At 52.2% G+C, this 19,291-nt stretch overlaps 5 protein-coding genes across 5 annotated transcripts; 2 read left to right on the top strand and 3 right to left on the bottom strand.

The window, feature by feature from the left end:
• Positions 1 to 518: 518 nt before the first annotated feature.
• Positions 519 to 4,480, bottom strand: GT037_005610 (leptomycin b resistance protein pmd1; the record flags this gene model as incomplete). The annotated part of the gene is made up of 3 exons (XM_038930657.1): positions 519 to 821; positions 874 to 4,155; positions 4,208 to 4,480. 3 exons carry the CDS (start codon positions 4,478 to 4,480, stop codon positions 519 to 521), a joined length of 3,858 nt encoding a protein of 1,285 aa, XP_038786346.1.
• Positions 4,481 to 6,204: 1,724 nt separating this feature from the next.
• Positions 6,205 to 8,158, bottom strand: GT037_005609 (heme peroxidase; the record flags this gene model as incomplete). Its single annotated transcript, XM_038930656.1, has 2 exons — positions 6,205 to 6,269; positions 6,325 to 8,158. 2 exons carry the CDS (start codon positions 8,156 to 8,158, stop codon positions 6,205 to 6,207), a joined length of 1,899 nt encoding a protein of 632 aa, XP_038786345.1.
• Positions 8,159 to 8,991: 833 nt separating this feature from the next.
• Positions 8,992 to 10,409, bottom strand: GT037_005608 (uncharacterized protein; the record flags this gene model as incomplete). The annotated part of the gene is made up of 6 exons (XM_038930655.1): positions 8,992 to 9,406; positions 9,535 to 9,814; positions 10,018 to 10,080; positions 10,129 to 10,189; positions 10,253 to 10,339; positions 10,395 to 10,409. The coding sequence occupies 6 exons, from the start codon at positions 10,407 to 10,409 to the stop codon at positions 8,992 to 8,994; spliced, it is 921 nt and encodes a 306-aa protein (XP_038786344.1).
• A 2,068-nt stretch (positions 10,410 to 12,477) lies between these two features.
• On the top strand, positions 12,478 to 13,551 carry GT037_005607 (uncharacterized protein; the record flags this gene model as incomplete). Its single annotated transcript, XM_038930654.1, has 1 exon — positions 12,478 to 13,551. The coding sequence occupies one exon, from the start codon at positions 12,478 to 12,480 to the stop codon at positions 13,549 to 13,551; it is 1,074 nt and encodes a 357-aa protein (XP_038786343.1).
• A 60-nt stretch (positions 13,552 to 13,611) lies between these two features.
• Positions 13,612 to 18,600, top strand: GT037_005606 (rho gtpase activation protein; the record flags this gene model as incomplete). The annotated part of the gene is made up of 3 exons (XM_038930653.1): positions 13,612 to 13,656; positions 14,037 to 17,079; positions 17,129 to 18,600. The coding sequence occupies 3 exons, from the start codon at positions 13,612 to 13,614 to the stop codon at positions 18,598 to 18,600; spliced, it is 4,560 nt and encodes a 1,519-aa protein (XP_038786342.1).
• Between the last annotated feature and the right edge of the window lie 691 nt (positions 18,601 to 19,291).

The following is a 19,291-nucleotide window of genomic DNA, read 5'->3' as shown; positions in this document are numbered from 1 at the left end:
TATATCGATGTGTGTTGCGAAGAGGATGTGATACAGGCGCCCTCAGCGAAAGGTGCGCTGTGTCAAGATAAACGATGATTCATCGTGACTCGCTGGCCGCGGTCGAGGCGATGAGGCGTGGGCGCCTGAAGGAATGGCTCGGTTCGAGCCATGCTTGGCAAAGTTATGCATCTCAACATAGCTCACACTGCATCTTCGGTTTGGTGACAGCGGCGCAAGGCAAATGTTGCATTTCAGATGGATGGGATGATGGCTTGCCATCGGAAGTCGCGTTTTAAACTGAAGATCGCGACGCGCGCGTTCACGTGTCAGATGGAGTACTTACCCCACGAATACATCCACCAGCACGAAAGCGAAGATGTGAAAACATTAGCTATTGAGCATTCTCTACCATAGGCAGAGAGACAGGCATTTTATATGCCAGAGATCTATGTAGTTCCCAGCCTAATGATCTAAGAAAATGATTACAAATATATACCCAAACTCCATTCATGCAGAAAAGCTCCTGCTTTTGTGAATTATTGCGGCGCTCCAATGGCCTGCAATTTCGCCAGCTCGAAGTAAACTCCCTTCTTGGCTACCAGTTCGTCATGTCTGCCCTTCTCTACGATCTTGCCTTGATCAAAGACATATATCACGTCAGCGTGTTGAATCGTACTCAGACGATGCGCAATCGCAATGGTGGTGCGCCCTTGTGCTGCGGAGTCAAGGGCAGCTTGTACAACGCGTTCGGATGTGGAGTCGAGTGCTGATGTGGCTTCGTCGAGAAGCAAGACCTTGGGGTCACGGAGAAGAGCGCGGGCAATCGCTATACGTTGGCGCTGAAACTGATGTTAGTGAAGGTTGAGAAGAAGAGAGAGTAGAGGAACGTACCTGGCCACCAGATAGTAGAGCACCCTTTGCACCCACTAGCGTATTGAACCCATTAGGCAACGATGTAATGAAGTCGTAGATATTGGCATCTTTGCACGCTTGTATCACCGCCTCATCGCCCAAATCTTCCTTGTCGGCGAGGATATTTTCGCGAATTGTACCAGTGTAGAGAGTTGTTTCTTGACTGACGATTGCCAATTGCGATCGGTAGTCTTGGAGGTTGTAGTCTTTCAGGTCCACATCGTCGACGAGCACGCCACCACTTGTTGGGTCGTAGAACCTTTCAAGTAACTGCATGACCGTTGACTTTCCACTGCCAGAGGCACCGACAAGTGCAATGAACTGACCTGGTTTGGCTGCCAGGCTGACACCGCGCAGGACACGATGGTCAGGTCTGCCGGGGTACGTGAAACGTACGTCCTGTAGCTCGACCTTGCCGCTTAACCTCTCAATCTTGATGCCCTCAGGCGACCAGTGGTCAATTTTTGGAACGCGGTTCAGGAACGACTTCAAGAGCTTGGCCGCGTCCCTAGCTTCGCCCATGTCGGGGGCAAAAGAGAAGATTGCACCAGCTGACTGAGCACCGTTGATGATGGACGAGTAGACTATGAAGAACTGCAAGACAGTGTACTCCTGGTTGAACAATAGACGTCCTCCGTACCAGAAGACAAGGGCGAAGATGAACATGCTGAGACCCTGAGATGTTGCATAGAGCACCGCCGACACATTTGTGAACTTGAAGTAGCCCTTGCCCTGGTCCGCAAGTTTGACGTGGTAAGTACCCAAAAGGTACTTCTCCAATGAGAGCGAGGCCACAGTACGGATGGATGAGGCTGCTTCGCAAGCAAAGCTGGCCGCATCAGACGTCTCTTTGGTTCGTTTTTCCATGCGGGTAAGGGCGTAAAAGCGGAAGTAACCACAGCCAATAACAAGTGGGATGGTCGCAGAGCACACGAGCGCCAGCTTCCAACCAAAAGAACATGCGACGATAATGGCGACAAGAATGGAAGAAGCAGCGCTGACAATCGTTCCGAGAGTAGAGCCACTGAGACCAGCAAGACGATTAGCCTCTGATGAAAGGAAGTTGCTGAGCGCGCCAGAAGTTACGGTGTCTCCGTCAAAGAACTCCATGTCCTGACGAAGCATAGCCCCAAAAGCGCGTGTTCGCACGCTACCAACAAGCCTGGCCGATCCTCTTGACAGAGTCATACCCTGCACGTAGTAGAAAGAGCCAATGACGATTCCGAGCATGAGAAACATGCCACACCAGAAATTTACGTTGAGTCCGCCGAGAGACGTTCCAGGAGATAGAAGCGAGTTGATGGAGTTACCCAGGAAGATGGCTTGGATGGCAGGGTTGCAGCCAGCGAGGAAACTGAACACCAGTCCAATCGTCATGGTAGTGTGCTCGCCTCTGTTCATTTCCCATGCAAATTTGATCAACTCCCAAGTACCGTATTCCTTCTCTTTCTCATTCTTGTTCGCCTGGTACTCTGTAGGGGCGGATGTAGTGGTTCGCAACAAAGCAAGTTTCTCTTCATTGGCAGTGCTTTCTGTTTTGCTGTCAGGGTCGTCCAGAAGCGTCATCCTGTTGGCAGGGCTGATCTTAGAGGTAAGCTCTTGGGCCTGTACCAAACTTGCGTATACAGCTTTGCGGTCAATAAGCTCTTGGTGAGTGCCTTGCTCGACAATTCGGCCCAAGGCCATAACCACGATGTTGTCGGCGCTTTTGATGGTCGAGAGTCGGTGGGCGATAACGATGGTAGTACGTCCTTGCGATGCACGGTCAAGAGCCTCCTGGACCGCGCTCTCGGATTTGGTATCGAGGGCTGCAGTAGCTTCATCAAGGAGAAGAATCTTGGGATCCGATACGATCGCACGAGCGATTGCAACACGCTGCTTTTGTCCACCTGAGAGCAAGCCACCTCGTTCTCCAACCTTGGTCTGGTACTTTTCTGGAAGGTCCATGATGAAGTCGTGAGCGTTAGCAATTTTGGCAGCCTTCTCGATAAGCTCCATCTTCTTGTCATCCGATACATCTGCATACTCTGTGTTGACCAAACCATGCAAAATGCTTTCATAGATTGTGGTACTGAACAAGACGGGCTCTTGGCTCACAATGGCCATGTGTTGCCTCAACCAGCGCAGGTTCAAGGTTGTGATATCTCTACCGTCCAGGAAAATTTGGCCCTCCATCGGGAGGTAGAAGCGCTCTAATAGTCCAACAATGGTCGATTTTCCAGATCCAGATGCACCGACAAGCGCGATCATCTTGCCCGATGGAACGTCTAGGTTAAAGTCCGATAGCACTGTAGTGTCTGGTCGAGACGGGTAAACATGCTTCAAATTCCTGAACTCAAGGTTACCAACAAAGTCGTCTGGCACAATGCCTTCATCTGTTTCGGGGTCGATGGGGGAAATTCGTTCGATCGTGTTGAAAACCTTGGTAGCGGCTGCAGTAGCTCCACCGAAAGCCTGGAGATGCGGTAGGTTCTGTCCGATGGAAAAGCCAGCAATCATGAGTGCCATGACAACGGTAAGGATGTTGGAAACGCCAAGGTCCCCGTCGTCAAGGAATCTTTTTCCTTGCCAGAATGCAAGACCGTACTGGAGGTTCAGCACACCCATCATACCAGCGATCATCATGGATAGCCAAAACTTGGCCTTGAAGTCATGTACAGTTGCGCGGTCCACAAAGGCTTTGTACTTCGTCTCGAGTCGCTTTTGAGTACCGTATGCAGCAACGTTGCGAGCTGAAGATAGGACTTCCTCAGCAAGGGAGGCAGCTGTGGCGTATTCGTCTATGGAGAGTGTCTGGGCTTTTTTCATCAGGGTGCCATTGACACCCATCATCATGATGAGTGCTGCTGTTGCTGCCAACATGATAAGGGAAAGCTTCCACGATCGTATAAAACCGATGATGATGGCAGTCACGAACATGGACACTCCGGTCACGAAGAGACCGATCTTCTGACCTATACCGTCTTGCACCAAGTTCATGTCGGAGCTAATGCGAGTGGTGATTTCGCCGGATCCAAGAAAGTCGAAGAAGGCGATGTTCTGTCTGAAAATGGCACGTAGGTAAAGCTCTCGAATCGCCCGTGTGATGCGTTCTCCAGTATAAGAGAATCCCAAGATACTGATATACGAAGTGGTAAACGACCCAATTCCAAGGTATACAAAATACAGAGTATACGTGTTGATTTGATGCTGGAACTTTGCAGCAGCGACAGCGTCGACTGAAAAGCTGGTGAAGCTACCAGCGAAATTACCGTACACAAGCTAGATATCAGAGTTAATTGTGATATATTCAAGTCGTCGGGTAGCTGCTTACAGTCATGAGGGGCATAACAGCTCCAGCCGCAATACTGGCGATCAACGCCACAACCATGACGAGCTTGTCCTTCGCAGTTGCATATCGAAACAGTGAGAAATATCCAACTGTGAGGTTAGGTGCTGTTAGCTGTTTGTCGATAATATCCTTCTCTTGATCACTGAGACCAGCCGTGGGCGGTCTGGCCTCCTTTTCCGCATGCAACTCATGCTTCTCATCAATAGCCGCGGAGATGGCTGTCCCCGTCGTCGTTGCTGAGTCCTCGTTGTCCATTGCTCAAGGCGATGAGCGTGTCTTGTCGTTGCTGATACTTGGCGTGCAGCAGTGGTAGTACCTCCAAGAAGTCCTAGGGAGATGTCGCAAAGGAAAGGGACAATTGTCCTGCGCAATTCCTTTGAGAATCCTCCACCGCGCCACTCACGGACCTAGAAGATTAGAGATCCTTGTAGTGCAAGGCCAAGCCGTTGTCCGAGCCGGGTTACACTATGCTGAATGGGGTGAAATGCGCGATCTAAGCTTCTCGGCTGGGTGGATATCGCACCCGAATTGGTATGACGCGTGCGGCTCGTTTCGTCCGGGGGGTTTTGGATACGGCTGATACGATGGGTGATTGCGCAACGCCAACACGTGAACGAGCGAACGAGTGAACGAGTTACTGAGGCTTCTAAATGTACCGAAAGGACAAATGACGCGTTCGCCAGTGGCGATAGTGTGACTGTATGAGAATACGATGGATACTAAGCAAGTGATGGCAACCACTGTTCTTCGCGTTGAAGAAACATCGAGAAGGCGCTGAGAGAAGAAAACGCACTACATATACGAGTGTACTCGGGAGTAAACATGTCTGCCTAAAGCGGACGAAAGTCATAGTCGGACTTGACGCATAAGTTTCCGTTGCGGTGAGCGTGCAGGGCTGCAAGAGTATTGACCGGATACGACGAGTGCGAGTGCGAGATGCGTCTCGGGTGGGACTGACGGCCGGTGCTCGGGCACCATATGCCGCCGATGCCAGCAGCTTGGTGCTGAGCCCAGGGCTGCCCTATCCCCCGCGCAAAATCGCAGATTACAAAATGTCCTGAGCCTCGCGTACCTCGTATTGTTCTATTGACCACTCATATAATGGCAAATGCTTTCGCGTTTCGGCGCAACCATCACTGGTGGCCGGTTGCTGGGCATTATTGCGTCATCAACAACAATAGGAGTGCGGTTTCCTCTACAAAACGTTCCACGTTCACAACCCATGTTCCATTTTTCCAATCCACGCAAGTAGGATTACTTTAGCGGGCCATGGCTTTATAACCGCTCAACGCTTCGAGTATCCTTGACTCCATGGCGTTTAGGCACCAAGAAACCTCAAATTCTAGGCACCGAGAATACGTCGATGTTCAGGCATCAAACACACCTCAACATACAGCACCGCCGGGCGTGTAAGACGGCGGGATTCGCTGAATGCGGGTTTCGTGCGAATTCCGTAGGGGGCCGAATTTGCAGGCACAGAGATTGGACAGGCCCAGACAACGGAATGCTTGAGCAGGCTTTGTCCCATCATATGCATACTCGGTAGGGTATGTTGACCCTAGCAAAACCAAATGCAGCCCCTGTAACTCGACGCTAGACGAGAACAATACCAAGGGCGCACATTCCTGACGATGCTCAAGTATGGCTATACCGATCAATCCTCACTTAACCCTTGGTCCAGCCCGTCCCATCATCTTGGTTCGCCACCCACACCCAATTCACAAAAGCAATTTCAGTCTCCTTCAGCACCCCACAAGCAACATGTATCAAAGAGCAGCAAGATCTCAAGTAGACAGTTCATCATACGCTTTACTGAAGAAACACAACTAACGGTTACAACCCGGGCCTGCTCTCGTCATGAATTGGTTGTAGAAACATCTGGCATTTTGTTGCATGCACTGCTGGCGAGAAAAGGGTTGATCATACGAGTGGAGGCTACTGGTGAAACGCAATTCTCAGCCCAGCCCTTTACCACCAGCCTACGCGTTAGTCTCTTTTCCCTCATACTTTTTACTCGCGTCTTTCATTGTCCAAGGCGCAAAAGCTATTTCTCATGTTAGCGTCTTCTCCGCACTTCTCAAAGATGTAGTTGAACTTACGATTTCCACTCTTCGCCAGCACGCTCTCCAATTCTGGGAAATGTCTCCCCAACACATCCTTCATCCCCCCATTCTGTACCCACCGCATGCCAACCTTACTATACGTCTTTTCATTCCAATCGCCCGCAATGAATCGATCACTCTTTAACCTCCTGCTCGCCATGAGGATAAACACCCGAAACGCCGTATCGCTGAATCCGAAGCCCGCCGGTAATGGCTCCGCAAGACAACCAACCAGTAAGTCCACCTTCTCAATATCATCCTCGTATATGATCGCCAGCTTCTCTGCAACAACTTTGTTGCCGCCTGTGAGCTCGAGGAAAGAATTCATAGGTGCCAAGTGGAAAAGCCGACGAAAAGCGTTGTAACGCGGAACCCCTCTCTCCCTATCCCTGAGGACATCAATGGTAGAAAGATCGATGTGTCGGCCATCCGGAGTGTGTAAATCGCGTAGGAAGTCTGGTGTATTGTTCAGCGTGATAGCACCCGGGTAGTTGACCCCGAAGCTATAGAACACGTCTGAGAAATCCAAAGCATCGTTCTCCAAAGGCGCTCTGGCTTTCTCGAAGGCGACATCGCCAATGGGATGTGTGGTCTTGTGCTCCCCAGTCCTGGAGCTGAAGAAAGCGATCGTGTCAGGTATGAGGGCATGCATACGATACACGCTTACAAACTCCTCGGTAAGCGCATACGGAGCAGCATGATGCTCTACGCTCGACCCTGGGATTCCAGAAATGGCTTCTGAAGTGGCGGATACACGGCCGAGTAGCTTGTACAGTCGCTCGCCTAAGACGCCCCACCAGTTTGCGTTCATGCTTATCTCAAGTACGGGATGCGCGAGGATGGCTGGTGTCCATTCTACCGTGTGTATCTTGGCCATCAATGCGCAGTTGACTAGGCGGGCCGTGTCGAAGATGCGCTCACTGCTCCAGGAAGGATGGGCAGTGACAAGGGCGTCGCAGATGGTGTTGTGCTCGAGGACAAAGAGTGTATGTAGCATTTCTAAACCTAGCCACCAGTTTGTCATGAAGCCTGTTTGAGGAATTTCGTTCGAGTCGCGGGGGAGGAAGGTAGCAATCTTCTGGGTATCGACAGTGAGTTTGCCGTTTTTGCTCTGCCCGCGTAGTTCGGTTGTGCGGAGTTCTGTGCTGCCGTAGATTTGACTGCCGTCCCACCAGTGTGTGTTGACGTTTCTGTATGCTGAAGCTGTTTTGTCCGTTTTATATAACGCGGCATCTGGCTGGGTCTGTTCAATCTTCATCCTGCCGTCTGGCGAACTCCACTTGTCACCCTCAGGAAGCGGGACATTGTACGTTTCCGAGGCGGAATTCTCATGCTGAAACCAGTCGTGGACTTGGAACTGGATCCACGCCGCAGCTAGCAAGTTCAGACTTGTTGCAGGTTTGAAGTTGTCCCTCTTCAGTAGCTGCTCACTGATGAGTCGTGGATTTGGTGTCATGAGTTCCTCCTCGCTTGGCTTTGCGGTGTGTTCGCGAGGTACATTGCGGCCGAATCGCATACCTGTACATCCCATCTTTGGTGCTGAGAGATCGTTGAACAAACCATCTGAGTGGCGAGTATGCAAATACTGCTCATCAGATAGATGTGGACATCCAAGAGTACCTTGATCATTAGGAGAGGGGTATACATCGTGCAGGTTCTTTTGGCGTAGCTCGTAGCGGAAGGCGGCGACGTTGAGGACACCGATCCAGGTAGGCAGCTTATGCCATGGTATGATATTATTCACTCCATGGAATACTGCTATGAGGGCGCGTTGCGGAAGGCCTGGCGTGTATATGTAAGGTTTAGGCTTGCTTTGGCTGGAGACACCCATGACTCAAACACAATTAGAGATGAGTTCCTGACAGCTTGGTGAATTTTGGAGACATGCGATACAAGAAAGAGAAAGACACAAGATATACGAGAAAGCTCAGCTGGAAAGACAGTATGTGCATACAACAGCCGCGCATTCTGCGTCACGATCGGAACGACAAGGCTGGGGTTTCATATCAGCCCCAATGCAACAGGTGCCAATGGCGTTCAGGTATTCATATCGGTCATCAGCTCTTGCAAGGGAGAGTGTAATATGTGTATCAGCCCCTCGAATGGCTGATCACCCTCACGAACCAAACGAGCAAGAGCTGCAAACCACTAACTATACATCTTACTCCACCATTCAGCTTGCTAGCATGTTCTCACGGTCTGCTCATTTCGTCACCTCAGCCTGCGACGATTTTGAACAATGGTACATTGGCCGGCCCGTCCAGACCAATCGCATGTTCAAACGCTACACGATACTGCGTTCTTGGGGGCGGCTTACCTCATCCGAGAACCGGGTCCCTCAAGAATGAGCAGGGTTGGTGGCTGACGGATAAGCAGGGGCTCATGCGACAGGTGTTCAAATCAGCTCTCATGTTGCACCTAAAGGCTGAGTCGGACGTGCGCACACTGCAATCAAGTAGTTGCCTACACCGCTGGCTCCGGAACGAGTTTCGTTGCTGATCTTCCAAACTTGCAAAGTTGAAAGGGTTTGTTTGCTGATTGAAACAAGCGAGAAAAGCCTAGAAATGCATTCTTCTACGCTCAATCTTCACATGTTGCCATGCTAGAATCTCGTGTGTCCAGGTAGGTACTCCTGAGCAAAAACATCGAGCATGGTGCAAATTATCAGCCACCCTGTATATTGTTGTTCGCCTGTAAAGGGAGGGAAAATATAGAGGACAGTGACGTGGGTCGCAAGTATACGGTCTGTGGACATGAAAGCGCGCGAACCCGAGCTCTAATGTCCTCCTCTTCCGTGTTGTGGGAAATGCTCATTTGATCATGATACTGGTCATTTGCATGGCCTCCAGAGGAACAGTAGGTCCGAGTTGGGGACTCCAGGACATCGATGCTGTCTCTCCACAGATTCCTCTCCATCTCCACAGCAGTAAGCCAGGGCAGTGAAGTACGCCCGCCGTAGTAGTACGATGGGCTGTGAGATGGTCGGCCACAAGGTATTCTGTTGAGCATGCGTTTGAGGAGTGGCTGGATAGATGGTGCGGAAGCGCACATTATTGCAGTATTGATCTCGACTGCAGAGGCGAAGATACGAAGTTAGCGAATGTCTCACATGCATTTCGTAGAGGTATAATTTACCTTGGGACCTATATTCAGCAACATAGCATCAGTATTCGCCTCGTATCTACGTGGTGGGGACGCTCCACTTACCAGAAGATGATGTATGCGCTATAGTACCGAGCAAAATCTCCGCTATTTGCCCGGAGAAACAGGCTCCAAAGTCGTATTCCGGACGCTATCGGAATGAGCAGACTCACTGCGAAGATTGCTATAACGGACAAACGCTTGCCTCTTGGCATGCGCAGCGCAAGCAGAATCGGCATTGGGAGAAGCAGAACGAAAAGATCAGATCCGAGACTCCAGCCTGCTTGCCAATAGAGAACGATCCTCAGGTCAAAACAGTGACCATCACCCCAACCTGAGAGTATTGCAGGGGATAGGGCGTCAGATGGGTTCTCGAGACATTGAAAAGCCACGATGAAGATACAAAAGATGCCGATTACGACAACAACCACTATCGATGTGATTACGAGTCTTCGAAAGATTCGCTGGGTCGCAAAACCAAGGTAGACTAAGTATGAAGTGACTATGTCAACGCATCCCTTGATCGCATATACTTGCCGTATAACTTACAACACAAGATTGAGAGCTTTATAAGGCTCATGTTGAACAAGTAGCCAATGTGGTATGCGTACCCTGTCCGATGGTTAATGCGGTCCATTGCAGGCTAGGACAATTGCTCACATGATGCCACAGTCCCGAACAGCCAATACTCCCAGAATGCATCCGTCTCTTCTTTTGTGGCCTTCAGATCTTCATTCAGCATGTTGACACCAGAGATAGCAGTGGACAAAAGCACTATACTCACCGTTGGCGGAACTTTTGGATTACTCTTCGTACCAGAACCGAAAAATAGCTGGTAATGGTTACAAGCGCAGAGCCCCCATGTAAAGAGCTTCATTGTATTAGATGCCTGCAAACGCGTATTGCCGAGCAGGTTCCTTACTCACCAATGCGATCGCCATGATGTAGTCGCTCAGGCTGATTTTTCCTACAATACATTTCCGAGTAAAGAAGCTGATATCGATAAGCCGGATGTCAGCGAAACGTTATGGAGAGGAAACGGACCGAATGGCAAGCACCATCGTTGAAAGACTCGCAAGAGTGAGCTCCGTGATCAAGATTTTAGGTCGTAAATCGTACGGTTTAAAGAAGGCCTTGACGGCACCCATGATTGCCCAACATCGAGATGTGAATGGAGCGTCCAGATAGTAACTGCAATGGACGCTGCAGATTCGAAAGACTGGGGACATGCCCTTGGGTTTATCTTACGAGGGTACACGAGCCGTTCATGGTCCAGGCTTGCTAGCTGATCTCGAATCCATCGTCCGAGATAGCACTAGTGAGCCACGAGGACGCCACGGATGGGGATTCCGCAAAACTGGTTGAACAAGGCGTTTCTCGGCATCCGCAGATCCTACGACTAATGCCCACCGTCGGTCTGTACACATGCCAGATCAACCTATGTCGGACGATGCAGTCGTTGCTGTGATGGCGAAAGATGTGTTTCTGAGCTTTGTACAAGGTGTCGAAAATCTGTTAGTATGGACATAGTTGTTGTGAGACCGATCACGTTGTATGTTGTCATCATCTGGTTATCCTTGCGTAACCACGTTTACGGAACTTATCATTGCCGTACGGCACGGTGTTTGGTTATGCTACTGAGCTGACTTGGACGTATACTGACTCCTGTGTGTCAGATCATCTAGGCGATAAGTGTCTGCTCCCGAGCGATGGATCAATAGCCGCCAACCAGAATCACCAAAGCTGATGCGGCGTGGTCGATAGCGGCTCTTCATCTCAACAAGGTTTCGAATGTGAGGTACGGTAAAATACCATCTTCACGAGTTTCGGAGACGTGTGGCCGTGTCTCTCATGGACTGAAAGAAACGACCGGCAATGCCTGATTCTGCGCACAAAGTCATTGTCAGCTCGAGAAAGGTTGGTAGCGATGCCACAAGTACAAAGAAGCGAGGATGGCCTGTGATGTGTATGCAAGGGATGAAGTATGCAAGGGAGGAAGGATGCCATCGAATATAATTACCCGCGGCTAGTCCATGTTGGTGTTTCGCGGTTCAGCCACTTCCAAGCGAGCTGCCCCGCGCCAGAATCTTGAGCTGACTGGGTGGAAAAGCCAAGACGATTGCAGCATGGACCAAGAGAAATCTCGTTGTTCACGAGACACGCCCTATAGTCAGGTCTTTGGACCTGTCGACGTAATGCTGAAATCTCGATCGAGAGCGGGGATCTTGTTGACATGGTAATCGAGAGTCTGCTGAGCGATGACGAAAACTTGGTTCAACCATAGAGTGGACACAATGGAAAAAGAAAGGCGGAGGTCGTGACTGGAGCGCAGAGTCTGTCCAGCGTCTAATGGTCTGCATGTGTTCGCATGAAGGGAACTAGCAAGCGACCAAAAATTTAGCCAGTCAGACGTACAACGACTAGATGTGCTTGCACAGTATCATAGAAGTCGCGTCATGGAAGGGAAGTGAGATTGAACAGTCTACTTGAAACATGGACGAGACTCGTCGCACATTGGAAGCTGTCGTTGTTGGGTGAGATGGCGATAGGCATTGGATAGCGGGAACGGCGAGATTAGACTAAGGGATGTGCCTGGAGACAGGAGAGCTATTCGGGACCCTGAAACCTTGTGCGCATACGTCAGCGCCACGTGACGATCAACAACCCAAAGTATGAGGGATGGTAGAGTGTCAACACGGGTACTGTCAACGCTCTACAAGACACTGAGCTCTATCCAAATCCTGGTCGTGCATATACCATCAAAACACTCTACTGGGAGGTTTGAGATTGTTCGCTGTTGAGCAAGAGACGCCCAACTGCCGTTTTTGATTGCAGGTCAAGGGTGTATCCCACTCGGCAACTTCCTTGAAAGCGACGATAGCCACCGCGTGACGACACAAGGACAGGTTTATTGCTTGCCATAGGCCCGAATCGCAGCCTCTTGTATCGGACGCGCATCTCGCATCTTGCACCGTTTCCAACACGGCGACATTGTCAGAAAGGACCATGATGAGCGCATCCAGCAACACAGCCGCAGCCCCTCAGCAGCCCAACAACCCGCCCGCATCCGTCGCGACCGCATCGAGCGAAACCAAGGCTACCGACGATGGCAGCATTCTGAGCAAGGGAAAGAAGCTGTTTGGCCTGGGCAGGAAGAAGGAGAGCGTGGCTGGCAAACAGCCAACAGAGACTGCATCCACCACCACGACGCCAACATTGCTGCCCTCGCCCCCAATGTCACCGCCCGAACAACGAGTGTCACCGCGAGGAAGCCCGCGCATGCTGCCAATCGGCGCATCTCCCAGTCGTCGCATCCGCTCCAACTCTCCTGGCCTACACAGCCCAGCGTCGTCGCTCATCTTCGAGCGCAACGTACAGGAGCCTGAACCCTCGGCCGACGTGCCTGCACACATCAAGACAGAAGACCACATACCGCCCGCGCTGGATGCGACATCCTTGGCCATTACAGACACGCACCTCAACCCCGACGAAGTAGAGATCATAACACACACGGCGCATCAGCCAGCCGCTGTTGCGGTCGCGGGCAGCATAATCGACTCGGTGCACTCGCCGCCTCTGCCTCACACAGAGTCGGTGGCTTCTAGCCATGCTGAGGTGACGGAGACAGCGCCTGGGTACGGCTCACTGGACACGGCGGATCCACGTCGCTTGAGCTTCATCTCATTCGCAGACGTGGTGCAGGCAGAACACGTCGAGCACGACAGACAGGAAGTCTTGGGTGCCACGTCCAACGAGGCTCTGCAGTTTATGAGCCTATCGTCGACGGCGAACCGATCGCCCTCGCCAGTGAGGTCTGCCGCGTCTTCGCCGCCAACTACCAGTGGAGCAGCCTCGCCCAAGCATGCGGACCTGGCGCGCACGCGGTCACCCGCAAGTCCTACATCCCCTATCGTGCTCGGTAGCCCCAACCCAGCATCGGGCGAAGAGCTGCCAGTTCAGATTGAAACGATGCGACAAGCACTGCGCAAGACGCACTCGGGCGATCTTAGCGGCGCGCGCTCGCAGCCATTGAGCGCAGCGAGTGTGGAGGAGAGTGCGGCTGATAAGCCTCCGTTCAAGTGAGGGTGTGGAGAGATTGCGCATGAATGCACTGAAACGAACTTCTTAATTTCATTTTCGACAATGTTGGGAGCTCAGGGAGGGGTTATTGGTTGGTCAGATATCCATGTGCGATGTGGCGATGTTTTTTTTCTAGCAGTTATTCGATACCAATGCTATTATCTACGTGTTTGCTCTATGGGCATGCTTTGGTGGTGTGCCATGTGTGTGGGATAGATGAGGGCAATCAGGCACAGACGCCGTGGACGTCAGCTTGGTCCTGTGTATGCTGCTGGGGGCCGGGGCGGTGATTAGGCGATGGATATCAGCGCCAAGGCCGTCTCCTAGTCTTCGCCCATGCCGGGTGCCATGTCTGCTCGCTAGGGCTGGGCGGTGGGCCTCTTACTACCTAACGACAGACCATTTTGCCCGCGCAACGAGGCATGCGATGCGCCATACGGAACCGACATCCAGTCTCGCAGCGCCCCCGACCGTTGTCCGCGACCTAGACGAAGCGCAACGGCTACCTGCTGCAAGAGCTGGGCCGCCTGCCGTGTGTCAATGAACAGCACAAGACACAGCAGCGGTCCGCATCCATGGACCAGCAGAGAAGGAACAGGAGGGAGGTGAGTGCGTCCGAGGCCGCACAGGGAGTCTTGCCGTACAACAACAATGTCAATGTGAATGCCCACGAGAGAGCCCGGGACGAGTACCGCAAGCAGCCCCAGACGATACGCACCGTCACCCCCGACGACACGCCGACGCCGCAGCAGCAGCCCACGACGTCGTCGACGGCCACGACGACGATACCCGAAGACGGCTACCCCAGCCAGACGACGTTCCAGTCCCCGCCCAACAGCCCCCGCTCCCACAACAGCCAGCTCTCCCAGCGCACCGGCAACCCGCGAGCCTACGTCGCCCGCGCATCCAGCGACTCCGAGTACCGCAATGCGCGCGAGCAGACACGGCCCCGGACCCGCACCCTCGAGGAGAGGAGCACCCGCGACCGCTCGCCCTCGAGCGTCTTTGGCACCACCCGCCACCGCATAGGCTCCGTCGCCAGCTCCCAGAGCAACTACCAGAGCCTCGAGGAGTCGGTCGTCACTTCCATCGGCCACATCTCCACTATCTCCCCACCACCACAGCAGCAGCCGCCCCCACCCCGGACCTCGAGCACTAACAGCCGCAGCCGCCTCTCCAAGCAGCAGCAGCAGCAGCAGCAGCAGCAGCAACATCAACAACAGGCCCACCGCTCCACCTCGCCCGTCCTCTCCCCCTCCAATGTGCCCCCCGAGTCGTGGGTGTCGCCCGTACCGGCCTCAGATGCCAAGAAGCTCAAGGCCCTCATGCGCTCGACCTGCGGCAAGATGCAGGGTCTCTTGGCCTTCCGGAGAGGTGAGCAGAACCCCTGGGCGCTGTCGTACTGCTACATCAACGACGAGGCCGGCAGTCTCGTCTACGAACCCAAGAACGACACGTCCTACACCCGCACCCTGATACCCGACCTACGTGGCTGCCATGTCAAGAGCGCATACGACGGCGAGGCCTACACGGCATACATCCATGTCGTTGTCCACAACTCCAAACTTGAGGTCCATCTGCGCCCACCGACACAGGAAGAGTTTGACTCGTGGTTTGCCGCCTTGCTGTGCTGGTCGCCCATGCGTCCAAAGGGCATACAAAACAGAATGGCCAAGCCTCAGGCACCCGTCATGATCGAGCGCCGACTCCCAGACAGCAGGCGTCACTCCGAGGTGTCACTGCTCAAAGACTCGCCCAAGAAGGAAGCGCCCATCATCAAGGTTGGCAAGATGATATACTGGGACACAAGTGTGACATACAGCAATACAGGCACACCCAAAGGCACAGGTGCTGGCGGACGGCCCCAGGCTTACAGAGTCCAGAGCCACGGCTCGCGTCGCTGGCGAAGAGTGTCATGCACACTCCGTGAAAATGGAGAGCTCAAGCTCTACTCCGACACTGATGTCACCCTAGTCTCTACCGTTCAGCTTTCCCAGCTTTCCCGATGTGCCGTTCAACGATTGGATCCCTCCGTTTTGGATAACGAGTTTTGCATTGCCATATATCCCCAGTACACCGCTGCTTCTTCTCCTGCATTAACAATCCTACGACCTATATTCCTATCGCTAGAGTCACGAGTCCTGTACGAGGTTTGGATAGTCCTCCTACGTGCTTTTACTGTTCCACAACTATACGGCCCAAAGTCGGACGGCGCCATGACCGACGAGGGCACTCTGTCGCCGTCTTTCGGCACCCAAGACATGTTCCGCATGGAGAAGTCATTATTTGTAAGAGTTATCGAAGCAAAACTGATTCCGCCCGTGAGTCCCAAGGTTGCTGATAGCAATGGGCAAACCCCGATTCGACCGTCCTCGTCCGCCACAACCAATCCAGGTGGATATCTCGTCGAGGTACTATTAGATGGAGAGACGCGTTCGCGGACCATGGTCAAGAACGAGGGCAACAATCCTTTCTGGAGGGAGGAATTCGAGTTTCTGGACTTGCCTGCTCTACACACCGCCTCACTGCTACTGAAAAAGCGGCCGCCAAGCTACAACCGTACCGAAAAGAGCGGGTTTGAGGCAACCGCCTCCGATCCATATGTTTCCGAGGGCGGATACGCTGGTATCTCTTTCGACCAGACCATAGGAAAGACGGATATCTACCTGGACGACCTCGGCCCGAACCAAGAGATGGAAAAGTGGTGGCCGCTCATCAACATGTATGGAAATAGCGTCGGCGAGGTATTGGTCAAAGTCAGCAGCGAGGAGTGTGCGATCCTCATGGCTCGCGACTACTACCCACTTTCCGAGCTTCTGCATCGGTTTTCCAACGGCATAACACTCCAGATTGCCCAGATGATCCCGAATGAGCTTAGGAGGTTGTCTGAATACCTACTGAACATCTTCCAGGTGTCTGGGGCCGCTGGCGAGTGGATATGCGCGCTTGTTGAGGAAGAGATCGATGGCACATTGAAAGAGTCGCCTGCAAGCCGCTTGCGATTCAGCAAGAGACTTGGATCAAGTGAATCCAATGAGTCCTCAATGGCCAACCAATTTGGTTCTGCAAGCGATCGTGAGCTCTTCGTTCGAGACATGGGCAACAATGCCAAGCTGGAGGCCAACCTACTCTTCCGTGGCAACACTTTGCTTACCAAGTCCTTGGACCTGCACATGAGGCGTCTTGGCAAAGAATACCTAGAGGAAACGCTGAGCGAGAAACTGAGAGAGATCAACACCAAGGATCCTGATTGTGAGGTGGACCCGAACAAGGTGACCTCACCCCACGAAATGGAGCGGAACTGGAGGCGGCTGATCAACTGCACCGAGGAAGTCTGGCGAGCCATCTACAACTCCGTGTCACGGTGCCCGCAAGAACTGAGGTTGATCTTCAGACACATTAGAGCGTGTGCCGACGATCGGTACGGAGACTACCTACGGACGGTGCAGTACAGCAGTGTCTCTGGGTTCCTGTTCTTACGCTTCTTCGTCCCAGCGGTGTTGAACCCGAAACTCTTCGGCCTTTTGAAAGGTGCACAGTCCCCGTCTATAACACGCTCCAACGCTAACAGTCCATCCAGATCACCCCAAGGTCAAAGCTCGAAGAACGTTCACTCTCATTGCAAAGTCCCTACAAGGTTTGGCAAACATGTCTTCGTTCGGTACCAAAGAAGCATGGATGGAGCCAATGAACACCTTCCTCACTTCACATCGGCAAGAGTTCAAGAAGTATCTGGACGACATCTGCTCGATATCGACAACGTCGCAACCCGCACCGCCGATACCACCCTCATACAGTACCCCGATCGCCATTCTCCACCGACTGCCCCCGACATTCAAAGAGGGATTCCCGTCACTTCCTTACCTCATCGATCATTCGCGCAATTTCGCAATGCTTGTCAACCTCTGGTTGGACAACACCCAGAAAAGCGCGCCTGATATTCAGGCTACTGACGGTGATCTCCTTCGTTTCCACAACATCTGCTTGTCTCTCAGCGAGCGCACCAAGGACTGCCTGAATCGCGCCGAACCCGCTGAACGGCCGTCATCGTCACTGAGTGTCAAGTGGGAGGAGCTAGTCGAGCAGCTACAAGGTGCGCAGATCGACACGTCTAGAGGTGCAGCAACGAGGAATCGTGGGCCAATACAGGAAGAAGAGATCGAGGATTCTCCATTGTCTCCAAACAATGGTGATGTCGACTATTCCTCCTCGTCTACCAGCACACCCATAACAATGCAACCGCCACCACGGACACGGCATCAGCAAAACTCGAGTATCTCAGCTTCTCAAAGCTCTTTAAAGAGCAACAGTTCGGCCACAATATCTTACACGAATCCATTCGCCAAGAAGCAATGGTCGGGTCAATATACACCAACAGGAAACGATTCGGTAAATGTCTCACAGTCCGCATCTGCATCCGCAAGCGCATCGGCATCGGCAAACGAAGATACACCTCCAGGATCCAGCGACGGTATTCACATGGCTCCCGCGCCCTCCTATCCACAGGCCTTGACTACGACAACAACGACTACGATCTCTACATCCACATCAACCCAGTCCTTTAACTACAGTAACCCCAATTCCCACATCAACCAACAACAGCGACCTGCCACTGTATCCACAAATTCCCTCGTTGGAAGACCACCTCGTTCAGCAGGCGGTCAGAGTATGGAGGGCAGCGAAAGTGGCAGTATCGCAGAAGAGGAATATACAACCGCGCTCCCTGCCTTCTCTGAGAAGGCAACAAAAGAGAAGAAGGAACGCGGCTTCCGAGGCGTCCTCCCCTTCCAGCGAAAAGGCAAGCGTAAAGACAAAGACAAAGATAAAGATAAAGAGGACAAGAAAGACAAGAAAGAGGACAAAGAGAACCGCAAAGATAAAGGCAAAGACAAGGATCGTGACAGAGAACGGGAACGCAGCACCGAACGCGGGGCCAGCGCCTTGGGCCGAGAAGGTTATGTTGACTTTGGCAGCGTACGAGGAAAAGGCCGTGACCGCGATAGAGGAGGCGGGGAGGAACGTGACAATCATCGCGATGACTCTGAGTTCTGACTACATGGCTGGTTTACTGGAGGTGATAGTCCGAGGACGCTGGCCAAGAGGGAGATCAAGAGGAGGAAGAGTGCAGGGGAGCTTTTGGACAAGGCAAGTCCGACGTGACGAATGTCATTACATTCTGCTAGGGATGGACTTTTGTTTCTCTTTTTTTTCGGACAGGCAATTCAAAAAGCTTGGTTACTCAAAAGCTGGATGTTGAAAAGCTTTGTTCCTACTACACGTGTAGCCATTTTTCTTGGTGGCTAGAAGTCGGCAAAGCTTGCATACACGGTGATTGGTTTGGCTGCACGATTTGATGTGTTTTTTTTTCCTTTCTTTCTTGTTATGGCGCGTTAGAGCGATGACCGGTTTGATTCCTTTCTTCGGGCAAAACGGGGGGGAACGTTTGCTTGAAAGTCCGTTTTTGTTGTCGTTGTTGTTATTGAACTTTTTTTTTTTGTATATAGCATTTGCAGTTTTGTTTACGCATAGATATCAATGTTGATCGCTTAACACTAAACTTTACTCTGTACGCAATGACTAAAGGTTTGTATAAAGCTTTTTTTTTCTTCTAAATGATATTATAGTCATAGATGGGTAAGTAGGTATACTGGTATCTGTCATGTGTCTTTCTCTCTACTACTGAACCCACCCCATTTCCTTACACACTCGAGCGCAAGGTCCATAATTTGAACTTGGCCGAAGC

Source organism: Alternaria burnsii (assembly GCF_013036055.1).
Source record: "Alternaria burnsii strain CBS107.38 chromosome Unknown 732, whole genome shotgun sequence".
Lineage (NCBI taxonomy): Eukaryota > Fungi > Ascomycota > Dothideomycetes > Pleosporales > Pleosporaceae > Alternaria > Alternaria burnsii.
Note: the sequence above shows the minus strand (reverse complement) of the source record. Positions and strands in the feature narration are given on the sequence as shown.